This window comes from Protopterus annectens, chromosome 13.part0 (assembly GCF_019279795.1).
Source record: "Protopterus annectens isolate FY-2018-M chromosome 13.part0, PAN1.0, whole genome shotgun sequence".
In the NCBI taxonomy this organism is placed as follows: Eukaryota; Metazoa; Chordata; order Ceratodontiformes; family Protopteridae; genus Protopterus; species Protopterus annectens.
The window spans coordinates 1,073,809,454-1,073,829,485 of NC_056747.1; the positions used below are offsets into that span (position 1 = coordinate 1,073,809,454).

The 20,032-nt window shown below is 40.6% G+C and overlaps 1 protein-coding gene across 1 annotated transcript in view; it reads right to left on the bottom strand.

Moving 5' to 3' along the window:
- LOC122788123 (acid-sensing ion channel 2-like) overlaps positions 1-20,032 on the bottom strand; it is a 1,562,929-nt gene that overhangs the window by 73,970 nt on the left and 1,468,927 nt on the right. Inside the window, exon 8 of the mRNA XM_044055062.1 lies at positions 15,737-15,816. Coding sequence (XP_043910997.1) covers positions 15,737-15,816 — 80 coding nt within the window. The remainder of the gene's footprint in view (positions 1-15,736; positions 15,817-20,032) is intronic.

The following is a 20,032-nucleotide window of genomic DNA, read 5'->3' on the forward strand; positions in this document are numbered from 1 at the left end:
ACTCCAGTGGCTCTACACAACAGAGACACTGGAAACTAAGGTCGGGTGGCACAATGTCAGGGTAATCCCATGGGGTAGGCTTGTAAAGGCTCCAGGGCCATTAGCCTAGTACACACCTATGAGCCTATGAATGGTAGAAAAGAGGTTTTGGTGGTTATGCTCTTACATATGTATAAGGGGTAAATCAGGTGAGGGTTGTAATAAAAATTATTTGGGTTGATATTGTAAAAATGAGTAGTTGGGGATAAAGTAACATCAGTGGTAAGGCAACATGTGAGAGAGGTCAGAGGTTTTGTGTTGGATTCTTATTACTGTCCAAATGAGAAGAGGGAGAATATACCATCTATTTTTCTGTGTTTAAGTGCTTTCTAGAAACGGTGGATAAAATTATTATAGGAGGGATTTCCATTTTCTTTTGGATCCTAAGATGGATACATTGTATGCTGTAGTGGAGTTTCATATTTTGAGTCACAGGGAGTTACAGAGGGAAATAGATGATTTTGATTTCTGATATTTGCAGAGGGATGCTGGATTGGTTTACGATATTCAATTTTTTGTCAGAAAAATTGTAAGAGGCTACAAGGTTGTTAGTGGATATGATAACAGCTAGGGAAACTGATAGATTAGAAAATATTTTGGATGTGTATGTATACCCAATGCAATGGTTGTATTGCAATGGCTTTTTGAGGGGTTGTAGATAAAGATATGATGCTGGAATCCAGACAAATGATATATATTCTGCAGAGGCTAAAGTATGTTGCAAGATAGGTGGAAGGAGAAACTAAAGGTTGTAACTGTAAGGCAGGGCTACTCTTAGTGGGACAGCATAAAAGCAGTTTGGTAGGATAGACTTATGGGTTATCAGAGTTGGAAAAATAAGTCATGTCAGGGGGAAATGAGAGCAAGGTTCATAGGTAGGTACTTGGCTATCGGCGCGAGGGCCTACGTAAGCCTAGCCAACAAGGCTCCCTGGCTTAAGAAAGTTATTTTCTTCTGTCACTGTTCAGCAGAGACAAAGAAGTGATCCCTGGGGTGTATTTCCTATTTCCCATCCACTCATCAAGAGTACTAAGGAAGAACTTTGCTCGACATAGATGGGTAGCCTGTTCCAGAGTATGGGAAGTCTCTAGGACAGGAATCTATCCCTCCAGCATGTCCTGTTTATTGTGGTGACAAGGTTTAGATCCCTAGAGCATGTAGCTCAGAGGGATTGGGATTTCTTTAGGTGTAGCATGTCCAACAGCTCTGGGTTTGACATATGTTAGTTAGAGATCATCATGGAGTAGGCAATATGCTACAGAGTAAAGCTGGAGTTTTTTGAGATGGTCATCTGTTTGAGGCCAGTAATCCTCTTTGTGAGGTACTTCTGTGGCCTTTCCAGCTGCTGCAGATGTCTTGTGAGGTACATTCCAAAAGGGGCGTTATACTCTCTAATGGGTCTAATGAGTGTCGAGTAGAGGGGAACAATGACCTCTTTTTTCCTGGATGAGAACCCTTTTATGATGAGGTGTGCCATGTAGAAGGACTTCCTGACTACTGTGGCAATGTGACTATCAAAGAACAGGCAACTGTCCACCTGGGTCCCAAGGTCTCTTATCACACATTCAGTGTTAAGTAGACTGCTGTCTATGTAGTAGTTCATGGATACAGAGTTACTACCAAAGGGGATGACAATGCACTTTTTGGCACTGAGCTTGAGGCCATGGCTCTGACACTAGGCATCTGTCTCAGCGAGGCCCTTCTGTAGGATTTACACATCATTTGGGGGCTCAACTATGGCTCCTAGTTTGCAGTCATCTGCGAACTTTATTAGCCAGAGGCCTTCTGTGTTAGCCTGTACTTCAGAGAAGTAGATACCAAACAGGAGAGGTCCCAGGACTGAACTCTGCGGTACTCCACCTGTCACTGGTTTGAGGTCAGATTTGGAGTGTGCAACTTTTACAGTGTGGGTTCTGTTGGGTCTATATTAGATCACCAAAGATTTACAACTTAGAATGTTGAAATATCAACCCCTATTCAGCGAGTGCTGAAAATAGTGAAGCTGCAGAACACCGAATTTCTTCATAAGGGAAGGAATTTGGTTGGCTGTTCATGTCGCTTCGCTATTTTCAGCACTGTGGTGGAAAGGTACAGGTCGGGATCAGGTAAGTGTGCGATTGTGTGTACTTGAGGGTTAGGGCGTGGGGTAGGTGAGTTAGGGTTAGGGCGCGGGTCAAGTAAGTGTGCGATTGTGTGGATGTGAGGGTTAGGGCAGGGTAGGTGAGTTAGGGTTAGGGCGTGGGTCAGGTAAGTGTGCGATTGTGTGGATGTGAGGGTTAGGGCACGGGTGAGGTTAGTATGCAATAGTGACGGAACTTAGCGTTAGGGTTTGGGTTAAGGCAAGTGGATAGCTACTGGTGTATGTACAGTTTAGTTTAGGGTTAGATGTAGGATTTTAGGTGTATGTGTGTGGATTGCTGTTTGTATGTGTGTGTGTCGGAACAGCAAATTTTTTCCCTGGGAAAAATTTGCTGTTCTATGTCTTGATATTGTCAGCGTTCGCTGAATAGGGGTTGATATTAGAACATTTGACGTTTTAAAAAGTTGATGTAATATAGACCCGGTTCTGTCAGTGAGCCAGTTGGCAACCCATCTTGTAACATAGGGATTTATACCTAGTTTAGTGAGTTTAGCTATAATTCCAGAATGGGGGATGGTGTTGAAAGCCTTGGCGAGGTCAAGATAGGCTGTGTGAACCACGTTACCCTCATCTATGGCTTTGGTGACTGCCTCAAAGAAGTCGATCAGGTTCAGGAGGCATGATCTGCCTTTCACAAACCCAAACTGGGTGGGATCCAGAGTTTGGAGGTTGGCAATGTCTTTGTTTATGGGTTTCATGATGATATATTCCATGGCCTTGCAGATCAGGCTTGTCAGGCTAATAGGGCGATAGTTCTCAGGATCAGTGGTGGTTCCCCCTTTGTGGAGTGGAATAACTGTTGCTGTACGCCATTCAGTGGGCACAAAGCCTGATGTTAGGCTATGATTGAACATGGTGCTTAGGTGGGGAGTCCGTTCTTTCTTAAGTTTGCCTAAAATGCAGCCTGGGATGTTGTCCGGTCCCATGGATGCTGTGTTTTTGGCTTTACAGAGTGCAGCTTTTATCTGCATAGTTGTGATTACAGGGACTCTGCATTCTTCCTGTATAGATATGGGCCCTTTAGGGGGTGGGGGTGGGGGGTAAAGTTAGCATTGAACCTATCTGCCAGGATTTTGGCAGTATCAGTTGGTTCTGTAATTTTCGTGCCATTGTGCTGTACCTCAGAGCAGATCTGGGTGTTGCCATTGAGATTCTTGACATAGCTATAGAATGGTTTATGGTTGTCCTTAGAATCAGTGGTGATGTTGTTTTCATAGCTAGCTTTGGAGGATCTTATAAGGGATCTCAGCTTCTTACTAAGGCTGACCAGAAAGCTCTTCCACTCATGGGATTTTACTCTCTTTTGCAACAATTTCTTCCTTCTGTTGTACAGTTTGTTTATGGCAGGGGACCACCAGATTGGCTTCCTTTTTCTGGAGGATAGCATCTTGGTTCTGTTTGGGATTGCACGATCCATGCACTCTTGTAAGTGCTTATAGAGTGCATTTGTGTAGGATTCAGCAGTCGTAACTATATTGTCCATCTGTCTTAAGAAGCATGAAGTTGACTTTGGAGAAATTTTTTACCGTGGTTACCTTAATGGGGGTGGGGGCGGGATGTGGATATCAAGGGTGATTAGCTTATGGTCAGATCGGACCAACGAGGCGTTGACTTCCAGTGTGGAACACCGGTTACTCATGTTGGTAATGACTAGGTCTAGGATATTGTTGCCCCTGGTGGGGGTGTGGATAAGTTGATCCAGGGCACTGGAGTTTATGAATTCCAGAAAGTGTTGTGTGAAGAAGTTGGTACATGAGTTGTTTTCCCAGTTAATGGTGGGGTAGTTGAAATCGCCCATTATTAGGGTGTTTGGTTGAACACTAATATTTTCCAGTACATCAAGAAAAGAGGAGTGGGAATCCTGGGGCATGGTGGGGGATTACAGTTTTGCCCACAGTTAGTTGCACTTGGATAAACTCGGATGCATTATGCTGAGCAACTAGCCTGGAGGTGTGGATATCCTTAATGAACATGGACACACCTCCACCTTTGGTGTTCAGGTCCAGGTTACATGGCCGAAAAGTGTGGTATGAGTTATAGCCTGGTGGTGCAGGGGGTGCTCTCTGGAGCCTTGAACCAGGTCTCAGTCACTGCACAGATATCAATGTTCTCCATTTTAAGGAGTGCCTCGAGTGTGTGCATTTTGAGATTTACACTTCTAGCATTGAGTAGCATTACCCTCAGTTTTTGCTTGCCTGTTCCTGTTACAGTGGTGAATTTTGGTCTATATTAGAACATCGAAGTATTAAAACTTTGAATGTTCTGATATCGAACACTATTCAGTGAACACTAAGAATAGTGAAGCTGAAGAACAGCAAATTCTTTCCTCATGAAAGAATTCGGTTGGCCGTTTCTGTGGTTTCGCTATTCTTAGCGCTGTGGTGGAAAGTTACGGGTTGGCTTCAGGTAAGTGTGCGATTGTTTGTACGTTAGGGTTAGGTGCAGATTAAGTGAGTTAGGGTTAGGGCGCTGATAGGCGTGTGTGTGATAGTGACAGACTTTAGGGTTAGGGGTGGTTTAAGTGAGTTAGGGTTAAGGCACGGGTTAGGTGAGTGTGCGAAAGTGACGGACCTTAGGGTTAGAGTTTGGGTTAAGTTAAGTGGGTAGACAGTAGTGTATGTTTAGTTTAGTGTAGCGTTAGGTGTAGGAATTTAAGTGTATGTGTGTGGTTGCTGTTTGTTTGATGTGCTTGTATTGTGTGTATGTGTTTCGGAGCAGCAAATATTTTCCATTGGAAAAAATTTGATGTTCTGAATGTTCGATATTTTCATGTTTAGATGTTTTGGGGCTTATGAAATAGCGTTCGCTATTTTCATCTTTCGATAACGTGATATAAGCACGTGAATTTGTCATTTGAACCTTTCCTAAAAAAGGCACTATAGGGGTGGCAAGAGCCTTAGCCAGTATCTGGAATCCCAGGGGTGACAGGTGCAGGCCATCTCTGGCAAAGCCGCATTGTGGTCTGTCGACCATGTCATCCCAAGCAGACAGATACTGGATTCTCTTAGAATGACACCAGAAGCTTAGCCAATTGTTGAAGTCAATCATTTTGTCCTTGTACTGAGGTATCATTCTGGGCGATGACAGAATGCTACTCAGGGCTAGGGTCATACCTGCCTGGGCTACAAGATCAGAGAGCTCTTCCATGTCTCTCTTCATGTAGTCCAGGGAGGTACTTCTCAAGTCATTCACACCAACATGGACAATGACAGAGTCATATTTGTACTTGTTGTGGAGTGACCTGAGTGTGTGGGTTATGTGGCAGATCCTGTCACCTGACAGGCAGCTTTCAGTAACCTTCTCCTTGTTTAGCCTGGTGGGTGGGACATCAGTGTGCCTGACTATAGAGTCACCTATGACTAGTGTGTTGGATATGTTGTTTTTCCTTATTGGCTGTGGTTGAGTGGCACACTGAGTCTGTGGGCTATGTGTCATTTGGGTTGTGTTGGGGGGGGTGGAAGTTGCTTGAGTTTCTGCTTTGGCGGTCTCTGTTGCTTGGGCAGATTATTATTGAGGGCCTCCGCAAATGTTTTTGTGTTTCTATGTGTGGATTTTGGTGGTGTAGATTTAGTGAGACTATGTGATAAGTGTGGTGTGGTGCAAATGTTTACCTTTCTCCTCTGGAATAACAAGTTCAGTCTTGGTTGGAGAGAGCTTTACCTCCAGTTTGGCTGGATAAGTGCATCTTTCACAGGTTGTAGTGTTGGGTGGTAGGAGAAGAGGGTTGTCTCTGTACATAAGGCAATTTCTACATTGCCCCAAGATGCCCAGATTCATCAGATAGACAGGAGAGAACACTGAGGGCTGACCCTTGAACATGCCTGAATAAAAAACTATTTTCCTCTAGATAGGTGAGAAAAGTGAGTACAAAAGCTGTTTTTCTCTAAGCAAGTGAGGAAAGTAAGTGCAAAAACTTTTTTTTCCTCTAGGTAATGAGGAAGGTTGAGTGCTATAGTAATTAGTAGCTTATTTAGTGCTTACAACAAGTTCTGAACAAGTGCTGAGCATGAATAAGCAAATTCAAGTGCTAAAACTAAGAATCTGTATCTGCACTATACTAGTTACAGGAAAGAAACATGTGCAAATGCGGGCTTTCAAATCAGAAAGTTGAGAGAGATGGAAAAGATTGCCCAGACGGCCAGTAACTACAAGTTTTGGGCCAGAGCCAGTCCTTATTGGATTGAAAGGTTACCTAGTGCTTACCACTCCCACTGACAAGCTAGAAGGCTTCCCTACAACACAGAAAGGCTTGGGGGGGGGGGGCTCAGAAGCTAACGTACATTCCTGGATACAGCAAATCTGATTCTGGACTACACTAGTTACAGGAAAGGCAGGAAAACAGGCTTAAAGTTTTTTTTTTTTTTTTTTTTTTTACAGAAAAGTAGCAAAAACAGCAGTAAAAATTCAAATGCAGTGAAAGCTAGCACACTTGAGTATGTAGCAATATTAGATCAAACACAGTTTAAAAAATGCAATTAAATTACAAATGACTAAAAACAAGTGCAGAAGGAGTGTATTAAGTAGAATGTGGTAAAAAGATGGGACTGCGGGGAGTGTCCCAGATCAAATCTACTGTGGGGAAGGCAACTGCAAAAGCCACCAAATTTAAACAACAAACCAGGAATAGGGAGGGTGGGGCAAAACACTTCCAGCAGAGATCTGAAAAAAATGTACAGTGAATCAAAAATAACAGTGCACAACTTTGAATAAAATTAGTCCAGCAACAATTTACAGTACACAATTCTGAAGAACCAAAAAATAAACTTAGCTCTGTATATTTCCAGATAGTTTGAAAAGAGCTCTGTTACATACAGGTTCCAGCAATGATATGCAGACTGTTAACTAACAGGGTCTATTATAATGCAAGTAACCCTTCAGATAGTCAGATGACACAAGCTGTAAAAAACAGTTATACCAACTTAAGACACAGCAGAAAATAGGGGGAGGTGGGACAAAACACGTTCAGCAGAGATCTGAAAAAGTATACAGTGAATCAAAAATAGCAGTGCACAACTCTGAATAAAATTAGTCCAGCAACAATTTACAGTACACAATTCTGAAGAACCAAAAAAATATACTTAGCTCTGTTTATTTCCAGATAGTTTGAAAAGAGCTCTGTTAAACACAGGTTCCAGCAATGATATGTAAGCTGTTAACTAACAGGGTCTATTATTATAGAAATAATCCTTCAGACAGTCAGATGACACAAGCTGTAAAAAACAGTTATACCAACTTAAGACACAGCAGAAAATAGGGGGAGGTGGGACAAAACACTTTCAGCAGAGATCTGAAAAACTATACAGAGAATCAAAAATAACAGTGCACAACTCTGAATAAAATTAGTCCAGCAACAATTTGCAGTACACAATTCTGAAGAACCAAAAAAATATGCTTAGCTCTGTATATTTCCAGATAGTTTGAAAACAGCTCTGTTAGACACAGGTTCCAGCAATGACATGCAGGCTGTTAACTAACTTCTTCTTCTTTTGGCTTTTCCTAGTTAGGGGTTGCCACAGTGGAAAACCTTGTCTGCTCATGATTGGCAGTGGAGTTTTATGGTGTCGAGTTGCCAGCCCGGCGCCCAACCATCCACAGAAGGCACACACTCACATCTAGGGCCAATTTAGAGTGTCCAATCAACCTACAGCATGTCTTCGGGATGTGGGAGGAAACCAGAGCACCTGGAGGAAACCCACGCAACCACAGGGAGGACATGCAAACTCCGCACAGAAGGCACCCCAGCCGAGGATCGAACCGGAGAACCTCTTGCTGTGAGGTGGCAACGCTAACCGCTGCACCACTGTGGCCACCCATGCAGGCTGTTAACTAACAGGGTCTATTATTATGCAAGTAATCCTTCAGTTAGTCAGATGACACAAGCTGTAAAAAACAGTTATACCAACTTAAGACACAGCAGAAAATAGGGGGAGGTGGGACAAAACACTTTCAGCAGAGATCTGAAAAACTATACAGTGAATCAAAAATAGCAGTGCACAACTCTGAATAAAATTAGTCCAGCAACAATTTACAGTACACAAATCTGAAGAACCAAAAAAATATACTTGGCTCTTGCTGTTAGAAGCTAACTGGGATAGGAGGCTGGTAGATACTAGGTGATAGGAGAATTGGAAACTAAACTGTTGCTATGAAAAAAATAAAGCATATCAAGGTCAGAGAGGCTAGTGGGACCAGATGGCTCTGCAACTGATTATTTTCTTGTTATATGTTTAGATAGGTCTACTTCTAATGAATGAAAATCTACTTAAACAAAACTTACTTGAACAAGATGACAACAGCAAATGTCGAATTAATCGATCATTCACATCACTGGATTTTTTTTTTTTTTTTTTTTTTACAGGGAATGGAGGCACTTGGACAACATGGAGAAATTTGCCCTTTTCCCTACAGTAGTGTGATCCTGGAGTTGGTATATATAGCTGGAGGGGGTGAGGGGGCAGTCACCCCAAGCTGGGTGTATTTGACATACTGCAGTGTGATTTTAGTTTGAATGTTGGCCGAGTGCCTTCATTCCCTGTAAAAAAAACTCCGGTGATGTAAACGTTCAGTTAATTCAATGCTCTCTGTTGTCATCTCAATCAAGTAAGTTTCAGTTAACAACAAAAACAAATCCAACTGCAGAAACCAAACGAAACTGTAAAACTGTAAAATTCCCCAAAGCAGGCAGAAGACAGCTCGATATGCAGCTAGATCCAAAAACTTGATGAACCAGCAAGTAATCGTACCAAAAAACTTTATTGCAGAGAAAGAAAGTTAGTGCTTTCACGGTAATACCATACCGCTTCTTCAGACAAACATGAATGGGGAGCAGGGTTGCCAGATGTCCCTATTTGAGCGGGACTGTCCTGGGATCAGCAGCCTGATCCCGAGTCCCGCACTGCCGGTTTAAATCACGGGCAGCCTCCACTTTGTTTTTTTTTTTTTATTGGCCTGTATACCGGCATACGGGCCAATCAAAAATCGCTAAACACGGAGCTTCTTGTGTTTAATGCGGAACATCGCAGTTCCGCATTAAACAGAAGTAGCTCTGTGTCTGGCGATTATTGATTGGCCCTTATACCGGTATATGGGTCAATCAAAAAATCGCAAAACAGAGCTACTTCTGTTTAATGTGGAACTGCGATGTTCCGCATTAAACAGAAGTAGCTCCGTATTTAGTGATTTTTGATTGCCCCGTATGCAGATATCTGGGCCAATCAAAAATCGCAAAACAGAGCTACTTCTGTTTAATGCGGAACTGCAATATTTCGCATTAAACAGAAGCAGCTCCATGTTTATTTATTTTTGATTGGCCCGGGCCAATTAAAAAAAAAAAAAAAAAAACACAGAGCTACTTTTGTTTAATGCAGAACTCTGATGTTACGCATTAAAGACCTAGTGTGGAAGACCTTTTTTTTTTTTTGTCCCTACCTGGCCAGTCGGAAATCTGGCAACCCTGATGGGGACAGAATAACTTGTATACAAATGACATCATCTCAAAACAGTAAATAAAACAAACATTCATGCAGCCACATTTTCAGCTTAAAGGCATATGAAGTAGATAATATTTACTAGCATAAAATCTGATAAAAATAAAAAATAATAATAATAAAAACATTAACACAAATAAATAAAATATGAAAAATATTCATAAATATATAAACAAACAACAATAAATGCCCTACAGCCATTTATTCCTTAATACAGGCTTAATGGGGGACATGATCATTCAACCCCATGGCTAGGTGTGCCCCCAACCTCAAGATCCACTCCAACTCGACCACCTCAGTACCAGTCACTATATCACCACCTCACAGACCTGGGCTGATCACACAATACCTGGAAGACAAAGTTATGTTCAGGGCCAGTAGACAAAACATGCCTCGCTAAGGCACTAAAATCATATTGCTTCTTCATGCAATACACATGGTCCCTAATTCTTTCTTTTAAGCTCCTGTTCATCTTACCAATGTAGAATTTATAACAGCACTGACAATGTGCTAAATAAACCACATTCCTGGTGGAACAATCAGCAGATGCCCTCAACTTCCACAAGTAGCCCGTGACAGGGTGCCTAAAGAACCTAGACTCATCTATAAACTGACAAAAATTGCATTTATGACATTTAGATGTACCCATCAAAACCTGGGATCCAGACATAACATGTCTGGGAAAACATAACTGTTGCCTTAAATTACTGTGGTTCTTATATAGAAATCTAGGGCCATCTGCTAATATATCGGAGCATTTGCTGTCAGTCTGCAAAATATGCCAGTTCCTGGTAACTATATCTTTCACCATATTTACACCGTGGGAGAATTTTAAAACAATGGGAGGACAATACCTATGAGGCGATCTGATTGATTGCCTATACAGAGCAGAAAAATATGGACATACTCTACTATCACGGTTGTTGGTTATTCTGGCACAAGCTTGATCAACTTCAACTTGGGTGTAACCCCTGATGGCAAACTCTTTCTTCAAATCTGACAAACTTCCTTCAAAGTCAGAAGTAGTACATGACACCCTCTCACAATGTTCCCAAATATATGTTGTGGATGCAATCAACAAAATGTCTATATATGGCAATATGACCTCTATGTTGTCCCAATACATGATGTCCCCATTCATGTTTGTCTGAAGAAGCGGTATGGTATTACCGTGAAAGCGCTAACTTTCTTTCTCTGCAATAAAGTTTTTTGGTATGATTACTTGCTGGTTCATCAAGTTTTTGGATCTAGCTGCATATCGAGCTGTCTTCTGCCTTCTTTGGGGAATTTTACAGTTTTAAGTTTCAGTTAAGTGGCTTTTCGTTCATTAGAAGTAGACTCATACATGTACATGAAATAATGGCAAATTTCATGACTGATGTAAGAGAAGCTAGCACAGTTCCAGCACTGACAAGGCAGAGAGAGAGAAAGTGACAACAGAAATCGATTTACTAAAAAGGATGGGTGATACTAAGTGCCCATCCAGTTTTATTCCTCATCCTTTATGTGGAATGCAGAAGCTATGCTTTATGCCTGAGAAGTAGCAATTAAAAGTAAGGAAATGTCATCACTCACCGATTCTTGAGGATGCGTTGTGAGTGTCCTCATTCTGATTTTTGGCAATTGCTGAACTTTCTCACACGGGAAAGGCAGGACACAGTTTGCATTATACTCATGGATTTAAAAAGATTTAAAAATGGATTTAAAAAGGCATTTGATTAGGACAACTGGCATTTTGTTCTTAAGATATTGAGTCAAGTGATGTGGAATGTGGATTTTTGCATGTAATTGTTGTATATAGGGTACTGGGTTTGTATTTTGATTAAAGATTTTATGTCAGATAGAGTGACATTAGGAAGCGGCACAAGTTAGTGTTACCCACCCTGCCTGGTTCTCTACCATCTTTCTATGAAAAACCTGGCATAAGCAGCCTGAGTCTTTCTAAGTTACACTGAATAACTAAGCAGGGCAAACTGGATAAATATATATTCTGACCATGGTATGATTCTGTTAATGGATGTGGATTACATAGTGCCAGGTGGATTTGCTATTTTAGAAGGTTTGGGGAAGAAATGGGCTTGTGTTTTCATCTGTAAAAGTCAGTTGTAATTAGGGCAGGACAGGATGGCATGGGAGATGATATGCTGCTGAGAGCCTTGGGGAGTGATAACTTCATGGATGGTAAGATGTTTCCTTCAATGACAGAAAGTGCGGGAGGAGATGGTTAGATTTGCAGGAGAAGGTGTACACAATGTTAGCCAAATGGTCTTGGATGGTGGCTACTCTAGCTGGATGGACTGAATTAGTAAAAGTGTTGATCTTATCATTAGTCATGTGTTTAATGTGATGTGTAGCTACTGGGCCTCAGGATAAGAGGGCTGCAATATTGCAGAGGATTTATTATTTTCTTTTGCCTGGGTAAGGGGGAAAGATAATTAAGGCTAGGTTGGGGATGAGGAAAGTGTGCTGTGGTTGGGCTATGCAAGATCATAGAAGGCTTTCTACAGCTATACATATATCATAAAGAATAAGACGCACTGGCTATATATGTTTTTTGTTTTTTCTAGTTGCTTTGTGCTCCTGTACCTGCTGACTACCAACCATCCCCATTGTAGACTCTGCCCATTTCACAGTATTAGGGAAGTTAGAGCAAAGCTCCAACCTCTCAATGAGCAGCTTTCTGTTCCCAAGGTACAAAGTTTGACTTCTTCCTCATAATTTCCCAGTGGTTTGAGTGAGTTCAACAGACTTAATAGGCGTTATAAGAGATCTGGGAACACAGGTTGATAGCAGTCTCTCTTTTGATCACCACATTCCCACTGTGGTCAGAAAGTCCTTTTATGTGGCACATCTCATTACTAAGGGTTTTGCATCCAGGAAGAAAGCGGTCATTGTCTCCCTCTACTCTTCCCTCATTAGGCCAGTCATTGAGTACAATGCCCCATTTGGCATGTACCTCACTACACACCTGCAACAACTGGAAAGGCCGCAAAAGTACTTCACAAAGAGGATCCTAGGCCTTAAAGTCTTGTCCTATATGAACAGACTCAAAAAACTACAACCATTCTCTGTCTCACATCGCCTACTTATAGGTGATCTCTGCTTGCCTTACAAAGCCATGTCTGACCCACCTTTGTTAGAAATGCTACATCTAAAGAAATCCCAATCCCTCCGCACCACACGCTCCAGAGACCACAACCTCATTATCACAATCAACAGAATGTACTGGAGGGACAGGTTCATAACCCAGAGACTCCCCATGCTATGGAATAGACTTCCCATACATGTCAAGCAGAGCAGCTCGCTGACCCTCTTCAAGAGGAATCTCAATGAGTGGATGGGAAATAGAAAATTCACCCCGGGATAACTCCAGTGGCTCTACTCGACAGAGGCATTGGGCACTAAGGTTGGGTGGCACAATGCCAGGGTAATCCTATGGCTAGGCTTGTAAAGGCCCCAGGGCCATTAGCCTAGTACACGCCTATGCACCTATGCGACTGTGCTCCCTGGTACCACAGAAAGGGAACAGTTGTGTCCTGTGGGCTTACCTGGTCAATAAATAGAAATAAAGTGTACCAGTATAGTAAGGGTGTAAGAATTGTTTGGTGGTTGCATCACAGAGTCAGTGATGATATTTTTTGTGCACTTGATGGCATCCTTTGTGATCAGAACACGTTGTATGGCCTAACCCCACTTCTGGGAAGGGGATACACAATATCCATACCACTATAATGACACATTACACTTTCTCCCTGTGAGTGTACATCTTCACACATTAACAATGACTGCTACCATGAGTCAGTGGCTTTCTAAACCACAATGCCACTGCTTCTCTAGGGGTTATGGCTGTAATACTTTCAACTCTGCTCCACCCTCCAAACCTAGAACAAGCATAGTCATCTTCTCCCACCAGTTTTATCAAAAGCATTATCAGGGGACAGGAGATGGGGTAGACAGACAGGATTAGATCGGAAGCAAAGAACATGTGTAGGAAATACTGTAGATGTATAGCTGGTGAGGCAAATTTATTGCAGTTGGGACAGAGTAGAACTGTGAATGTGATATGGATGGTTGCGAGTTATGGCGGGCTCATTGAGCAGTAGCATGGCATGGGAGGCAGTTGCCCCAGGTACAAGGTGTTGAGACATGACTGGCAGATGTAAATCGATCATTATTGCTGTACCAGTATTCATTTTTTACCAGCTTTTCTGAATGCTGGTACAGAAGTGAATTTCAATACTGCTCTTTTGCAGCAGTGAAGTCTTTCAGTTCTTTTTGTGTGGTCTACATTGTAACAAGTTGCTTGTTACAGTTTTAGAAGCTGAAGAGGTCTCTGTTATTTTGCATCTCAGCTAGAAACTGAAAGGGGAGTGAAGAAAATGGACCTAACTGGCTCCTGTGTTTTTGGAGCACCAGCCAGATTATGGATTTTTTTTTTTTGTAAATGAAGTGGGGGTGCTAGATTGGGGAACAACACCGGCCCTACAATTGCCAATTAAACTTCTGTTGTAGAGTATGACATTTCAGAGGAGTAATGTTTGTGACTAACTGGGGATTTATTGAAAGGGGTGTGGTAAAAAAGGTATACCAAGCTTTCAGTTGGTAAGAATTAAGTTAGATGAGCCTTATGCTAAATGACCGTCATATAATATAGTCATTAGTAGGTTACAGAAACATCCTGAGACAGACATTACCTGGAAGTGAAGAGTTTTATATGTATGTGGCTGAAAGTCCAAAAGTGGAGGATTTTTTTGTAATATAGAGGGACACAGGCATGCAGGAGGGAATACAGGAGATGAAATTATAATGCAGGTATAGTAGAAAAGTCAACATACAGGACAGATTGCTATTAGGAGGAATGATGAGCAGTGGTTTGTAACTTAAAGCTCGTTGGTCTAGTATATGATATGCAATTGCATTTACTGCAATATTTGAAAAAGAACCTTAAACAGAGACAATGGTGAAATAATGCTGTTGAAAGGAATGGGATGAATCAGACCACAATTTGCACTTGTGGTTCAGTTGCCTTACACTTCCATTTTCAAGAACAGTGGTTTCCTCATTTTCCTACAGTTGCTTATCTTACCTAGCTCTCTCTGTGATACTAATTCACTGTTTCTGTTTTTTTGCTCTTTCACATTTCATAGAACTGTAGGTCTTTGCTCTTCCATTAGGATAATCTTTGTATCATTTTTCTCACCCAGAATCCACCCATGACCATCAAACCCTTTTTGTATACAGGCTCATTCATTTCTCTTGACCTAAGCATCCTAGAGTACTAAGGAGGAGGCTGGAGCTAGGGCCACATCCATCTTCTGATAGGCGTTATGCATTTTTTTAACTTGTTCTTAACAACCACCATTATTGGCTGAAATGCATAATTGAGGGGGCCCTATGCTCTAGTGGAAATACATGCTTTATCACACTAGAAACTTCCAATCCATGTGGGTAGTGCTATAATGTTTATCTTGCATCAGTCTATGTGACTGTGAGACAGTTTTTTTTTGTGTGCGCAAAAATTCAAATGTTATTGTTAGTCTTTGAATTTCTGAAGTGATTAATCCTAAGAAACTTGGTTTGTTGCTAATAATTTCCTTTGACTCATTGTCTCTGGTTTTGTTTATGGTTGCCATGGGAACTATACTGTACAGCTGCAGTATAAAGTCTGATGGGGTTTTGGGGCAGGAAGGCCCAGTAGACTGCTGTCAACTTTTCAGTTATGGATGCTGGTTTCTAAACAACTGGCTGGAGCAATAAGTGACATACATAGCTCATACTGAATCTGGAATTCAAATGATACACTCAGAAATGTTAGTAGATACACATGGAAGCACATGTCTGCAGCCATATCCTGAAAGAGAAAAATGTACAACAGCAACTGCCACAGACCTTCATAAGTCTGAATATGGATAAGGAGAAGCAAATGACAAACTCACTCTCTTTGGATATTAAAATGGTCCCCGAATGCAGATATCAGTTTTAGTAAACATGAATATAGTAAAATATATATGGAAATGTGTAGGCAGCAACTGTTACAGCTGATTTTTTGTAGAAAATTTCAATTGCTTACCTCATAAATGTAGTCAAATAATTCTAGTATTGTAAGTATGCTAGCACCAATGAATAACCCCATCTGGCCTCCTATATCACCTGAAATACAAAAAGAAGACATAGTTCATTTATGATCAAGCCTTTAACTACTGTAAAACTCAGGTGTTGCCTTTTTCATTTAGTATATGTTTATGATGTAGTTATAACATAGCTGTAGAAAATTACTGACTAATGGTTAGATAGGCTGTATGAATGTACAATTAATGCAACACCGTTTCAGCAGTATCAACCTTTGTACATTTAATAAAGTGCTAACAATGAACGTCATCTAGTTTGACTACACATATCTATACCATAAATCTACTCTCAGTGACACATGATGAGTACAGCAACACAAATGTAAGACTTCAGACAAGATTTAGAGCTGAGGCACATACTATCGACCCTGGCAGTAGCACATTGTGTAAAAGTTGTGAAGCACAGCAAAACAAATTAGATAAACCACCAAATACTATATGTAGATGCTGAGACTTCATGCATACCTGTATATTTCTGATTCATATATGAGAAGTCTAGTACATAATGTATCAGCATGCAGCAAACCATAAAAGTTGCCACAGTAATACTTCACTTCCTGCAGTGTAGTAGTTACCCACAGTGCAACTATAGATGGTTACATTACTGCAGTCATGCTGGCCAAGGTGAGTGTCCTGTAAAAATCGATCTGATGGGCTGCCCATATCAGTACTGCATTACTCATTGTTAGCAAGCCTGCTACCCACAATATGTCATAACTCAGCTTAGATGTGGAACTTGTGGAAAGTCTGTTGCCAAACTTGCTCTGTTGTGCTATTCATAGCAAGCCCACTTTGCCTACTTTGCAAGCTATTGCCCAGCTTGAACCACTAGGCTATCCCATAGGAAGTACATTACTTACCCTACCTGCTATGTAGACCATAGTAAAGCACAAAACTGCCACTGAATGTCACATAGTAAGTTTAATGTCTAACTTGTCTGTCTTGCTCCACTATACAGAATATGGCACAGGTGCTCTCATACGTTCATAGGTGATTACTAGGCAAATGACACAAGAGTCTTTACAGGTCTAGCCAATAATACCCAGGATATGACAATATTATATCTTAATTCCCCAGATATGGGATGGGGTATAACAGGGTAGTGGGTTTTGGCTTTTGGAGCCCTGAGTCATTTTACAGACTGCCTCTGTCCATATGGGAAATGGGCAGTACCCCAGGAGTGAATTTACATTTCCCCATCCATTTATCCAATTTTTTTTGAAGAGAGTGAGGGACAGGCTTTGCTTTATGAAGATGAGAGATTTATTCTATAGACAAGGTAGCTTTTGGGATACAAATCTGTCTGTCCAGCAAGTTCTGTTAGAGTCGAAAGTAAATTCAGGTCCATGGAACACGTAACCCTCAAATAATTTTTCTTGTGAATATGTAACATTTTCATCAGGGCCAGATGAGGGAATGCCTTGCAGGTCAGGCATAAGTCACCTCTCAATAAATGATATGAGATGGAGTAAAGGGAAAGGGACTTTAGTCAGTCTGCATAATTCATGTGTCTTACTCTTTGCATCTTTTCAGTGAGAAACCTCTGGGGCCACTTCAGTTGTTGTAATTGTTAATTATGGGCTAGATAATGGCCAAGTACAATGGCACTATGACTTCCTTTGATCTTGATGCCATGCCTTTACTTTTAAGTTGAGCCATACAGAAGGATTTCCTCACTACTGTAGCTACCTGGTCATCACATTTTAGGTTACTATCCATCTGTGTCCACAAAGTGCCACCAGCAGTTGGAATACTTCGAAATAAATCCTTTATTGCGAAGCGCTTTTCATCTGGTAGCTTCACCGGACTTCATCAGACAAACTTCCATTATAATTCCTCCACTAACCTAATCTCATCTCATGGTGCCCCAAGAGAAGAGATTAGGTTAGTGGAGGAATTATCGGATTTAATTTTGAGCAAAAGTTATATAATTTTTGAAGGTGATTACTATTTACAAGAAGTGGGTGTAGTGATGGGTTCCCCATGTGGGGCCAGTGTGGCTAATTTGATGATGGCCCACTGGGAAGCTCATTATGTGTTCAATAATAATGAATTAACGAAGAACATTTGCTTTTATACCAGATTTTTGGACGATGTGTTTATGTTATTCAAGGGTGACATCCTGGTAGCCGATGAATTAGTACAGAAATTTAATAGTAGTACTAATTTTCTGAAATTTATGAGTTCTTTTGGAGATAGAAGTATTACATATTTGGATGTACTTCTAGTGAAGGAGGAGAGTTTAGGTCGTTACATAGCAGAAATACATAGTAAGAAGACATATTCTACCACTATGCTGCATTTTACTAGTTCCCACCCCATTCATCAGAAAAAATCAGTAGTAAAAGGCCAATTGGTGCGGGCTGCCAGGATGGTATCACTAGACAGACATTTTAAGGATGAATGTGAATTATTAAGGCAAATGTTTATTAATGGGGGTACCCAGATGGTTTGTCCACAATATTGTGGTAGAAGTGCAGGAAAAACAGTTCAAAGGGATGTACAAACCTTTATTATGCCAACATGTGAGGGCATGAGGTAATATTATTCAGGATGACACAAGTGTTAGTCCCTTAAATATAACTTCTGTTATTCCCATTATTAATAATGTCAAACTGGTAGAAGAGAGGTTAGAACTTAAAAATTATGGATTAAGCTTCATTACACAATTTAACTGTGAAGCTTATTTAATTAGAGAAATTATTGTAAAAAAAAATGGAGAATTGTTACCACAGATGAGGAGTTTTTAACTAGATTGGGGGTAAAACCAGCAGTTATTTTTTTTAAAAAAAGGTAAAAATCTTAAAACTTTAGTAGAGCATAATAGGAAGAAATTTGTACAAACACCAGGAATGTTCAAATGTGAGAACATATGAACACATTTTAAGCATTAATAGAATGAAACTTGATAATGCATTAGCCAGACGTGTATCTGTCAATCAAGGGCATACATTTAAATTTAGAGTCATTGATCAAATAATAGGGGATGATAGAGGGGGATTCATGAGCCTGTTGATAGAAAAACATGAAGTTATATGGAAATTGCATTTTGATGCTAGTAGATGGCCTGGATTAAATGAAGTAGTGTCCATCTCTAGTATATTAAAATTAAGGAGTCTTAATAGATAGAGTAGCGGGTAAGTTGTAGTAGTAAATTTAATGTTTCCAGATAAATTTATGTATTATTGTTATAACTAACTGACTTTTTAATTTGTGGATGATTGTGTGTCTGCAACCTCGTAGGTAGTAATTTTACTTATCTTAAAATAGTTTTTAAGTTTTTTAAATTTGCTAATTAATTTGTGTATTTATTAGGTTAATATAAAGGGTAGTGTTATATGTAAGGATGTATGTATTTATGTATTGACTTTAAAGTGTAGATAATTTTATAGGAATGTGGAACAAGTAGGAGAAGTTAGTAATTTATATGATCAGAATTGGGTGCTGTTATAATTGATTGAGTGGGAGTGTATTAATACGGTGAATAGTGTAATGGAAGTTTGTCTGATGAAGTCCGGTGAAGCTACCGGACAAAAAACGCTTCACAATAAAGGATTTATTTTGAAGTATTCCAACTGCTGGTGGCACTTTGAGGACTTAGTTTGTTGTTTCTGTTTTTGTTTTGACACTGTCCATCTGTGTTCCTAGGTCACTCATCAATGGTTCTACTTTTAGGGGTGTGCTACAATATTACAGGGACACCCAATCTACTGAAGGGTATGATTATGCATTGTTTAACATTTAGTCTCAGACCATGGTGTTGGCACCAGTCATTAGCATCATTTGAGAATTCAATGATTGCTCCTAGCTTACATTGTCAGTGAACTTGGTGAGACAGTGGCCTCCAAAATTGGCCTTCGCTTCAGAGAAGCTTATACCAAACAGGAAGGGTCCCAGCACTGAGTCCTATGGGACACCACTTTTAACATGTTTCTTTATCAGAAGTGATTTCATCTATCCGGGACAATATGTGTCAGTGAGCTAGTTTGTTATCCATCTGATGATGTAGGGATTTATGCCTAACTCAGAAAGTTTATCTATGATCACTGAGTCGCAGATTGTATTGAAAGCTTTGACCAGGTCTAGATAAGCACTGCATACCATTTTACCCTCATCCATTTTTTTTTCTCGGAGTCTACCAGACTCAGCAAGCAAGACCTCTCCTGACAAAGCAAAACTGGGTCTGGTCCAGTGTTTGGAGAGTTCTTGTGTCATTACTGATCAGGTCCTTGATAATT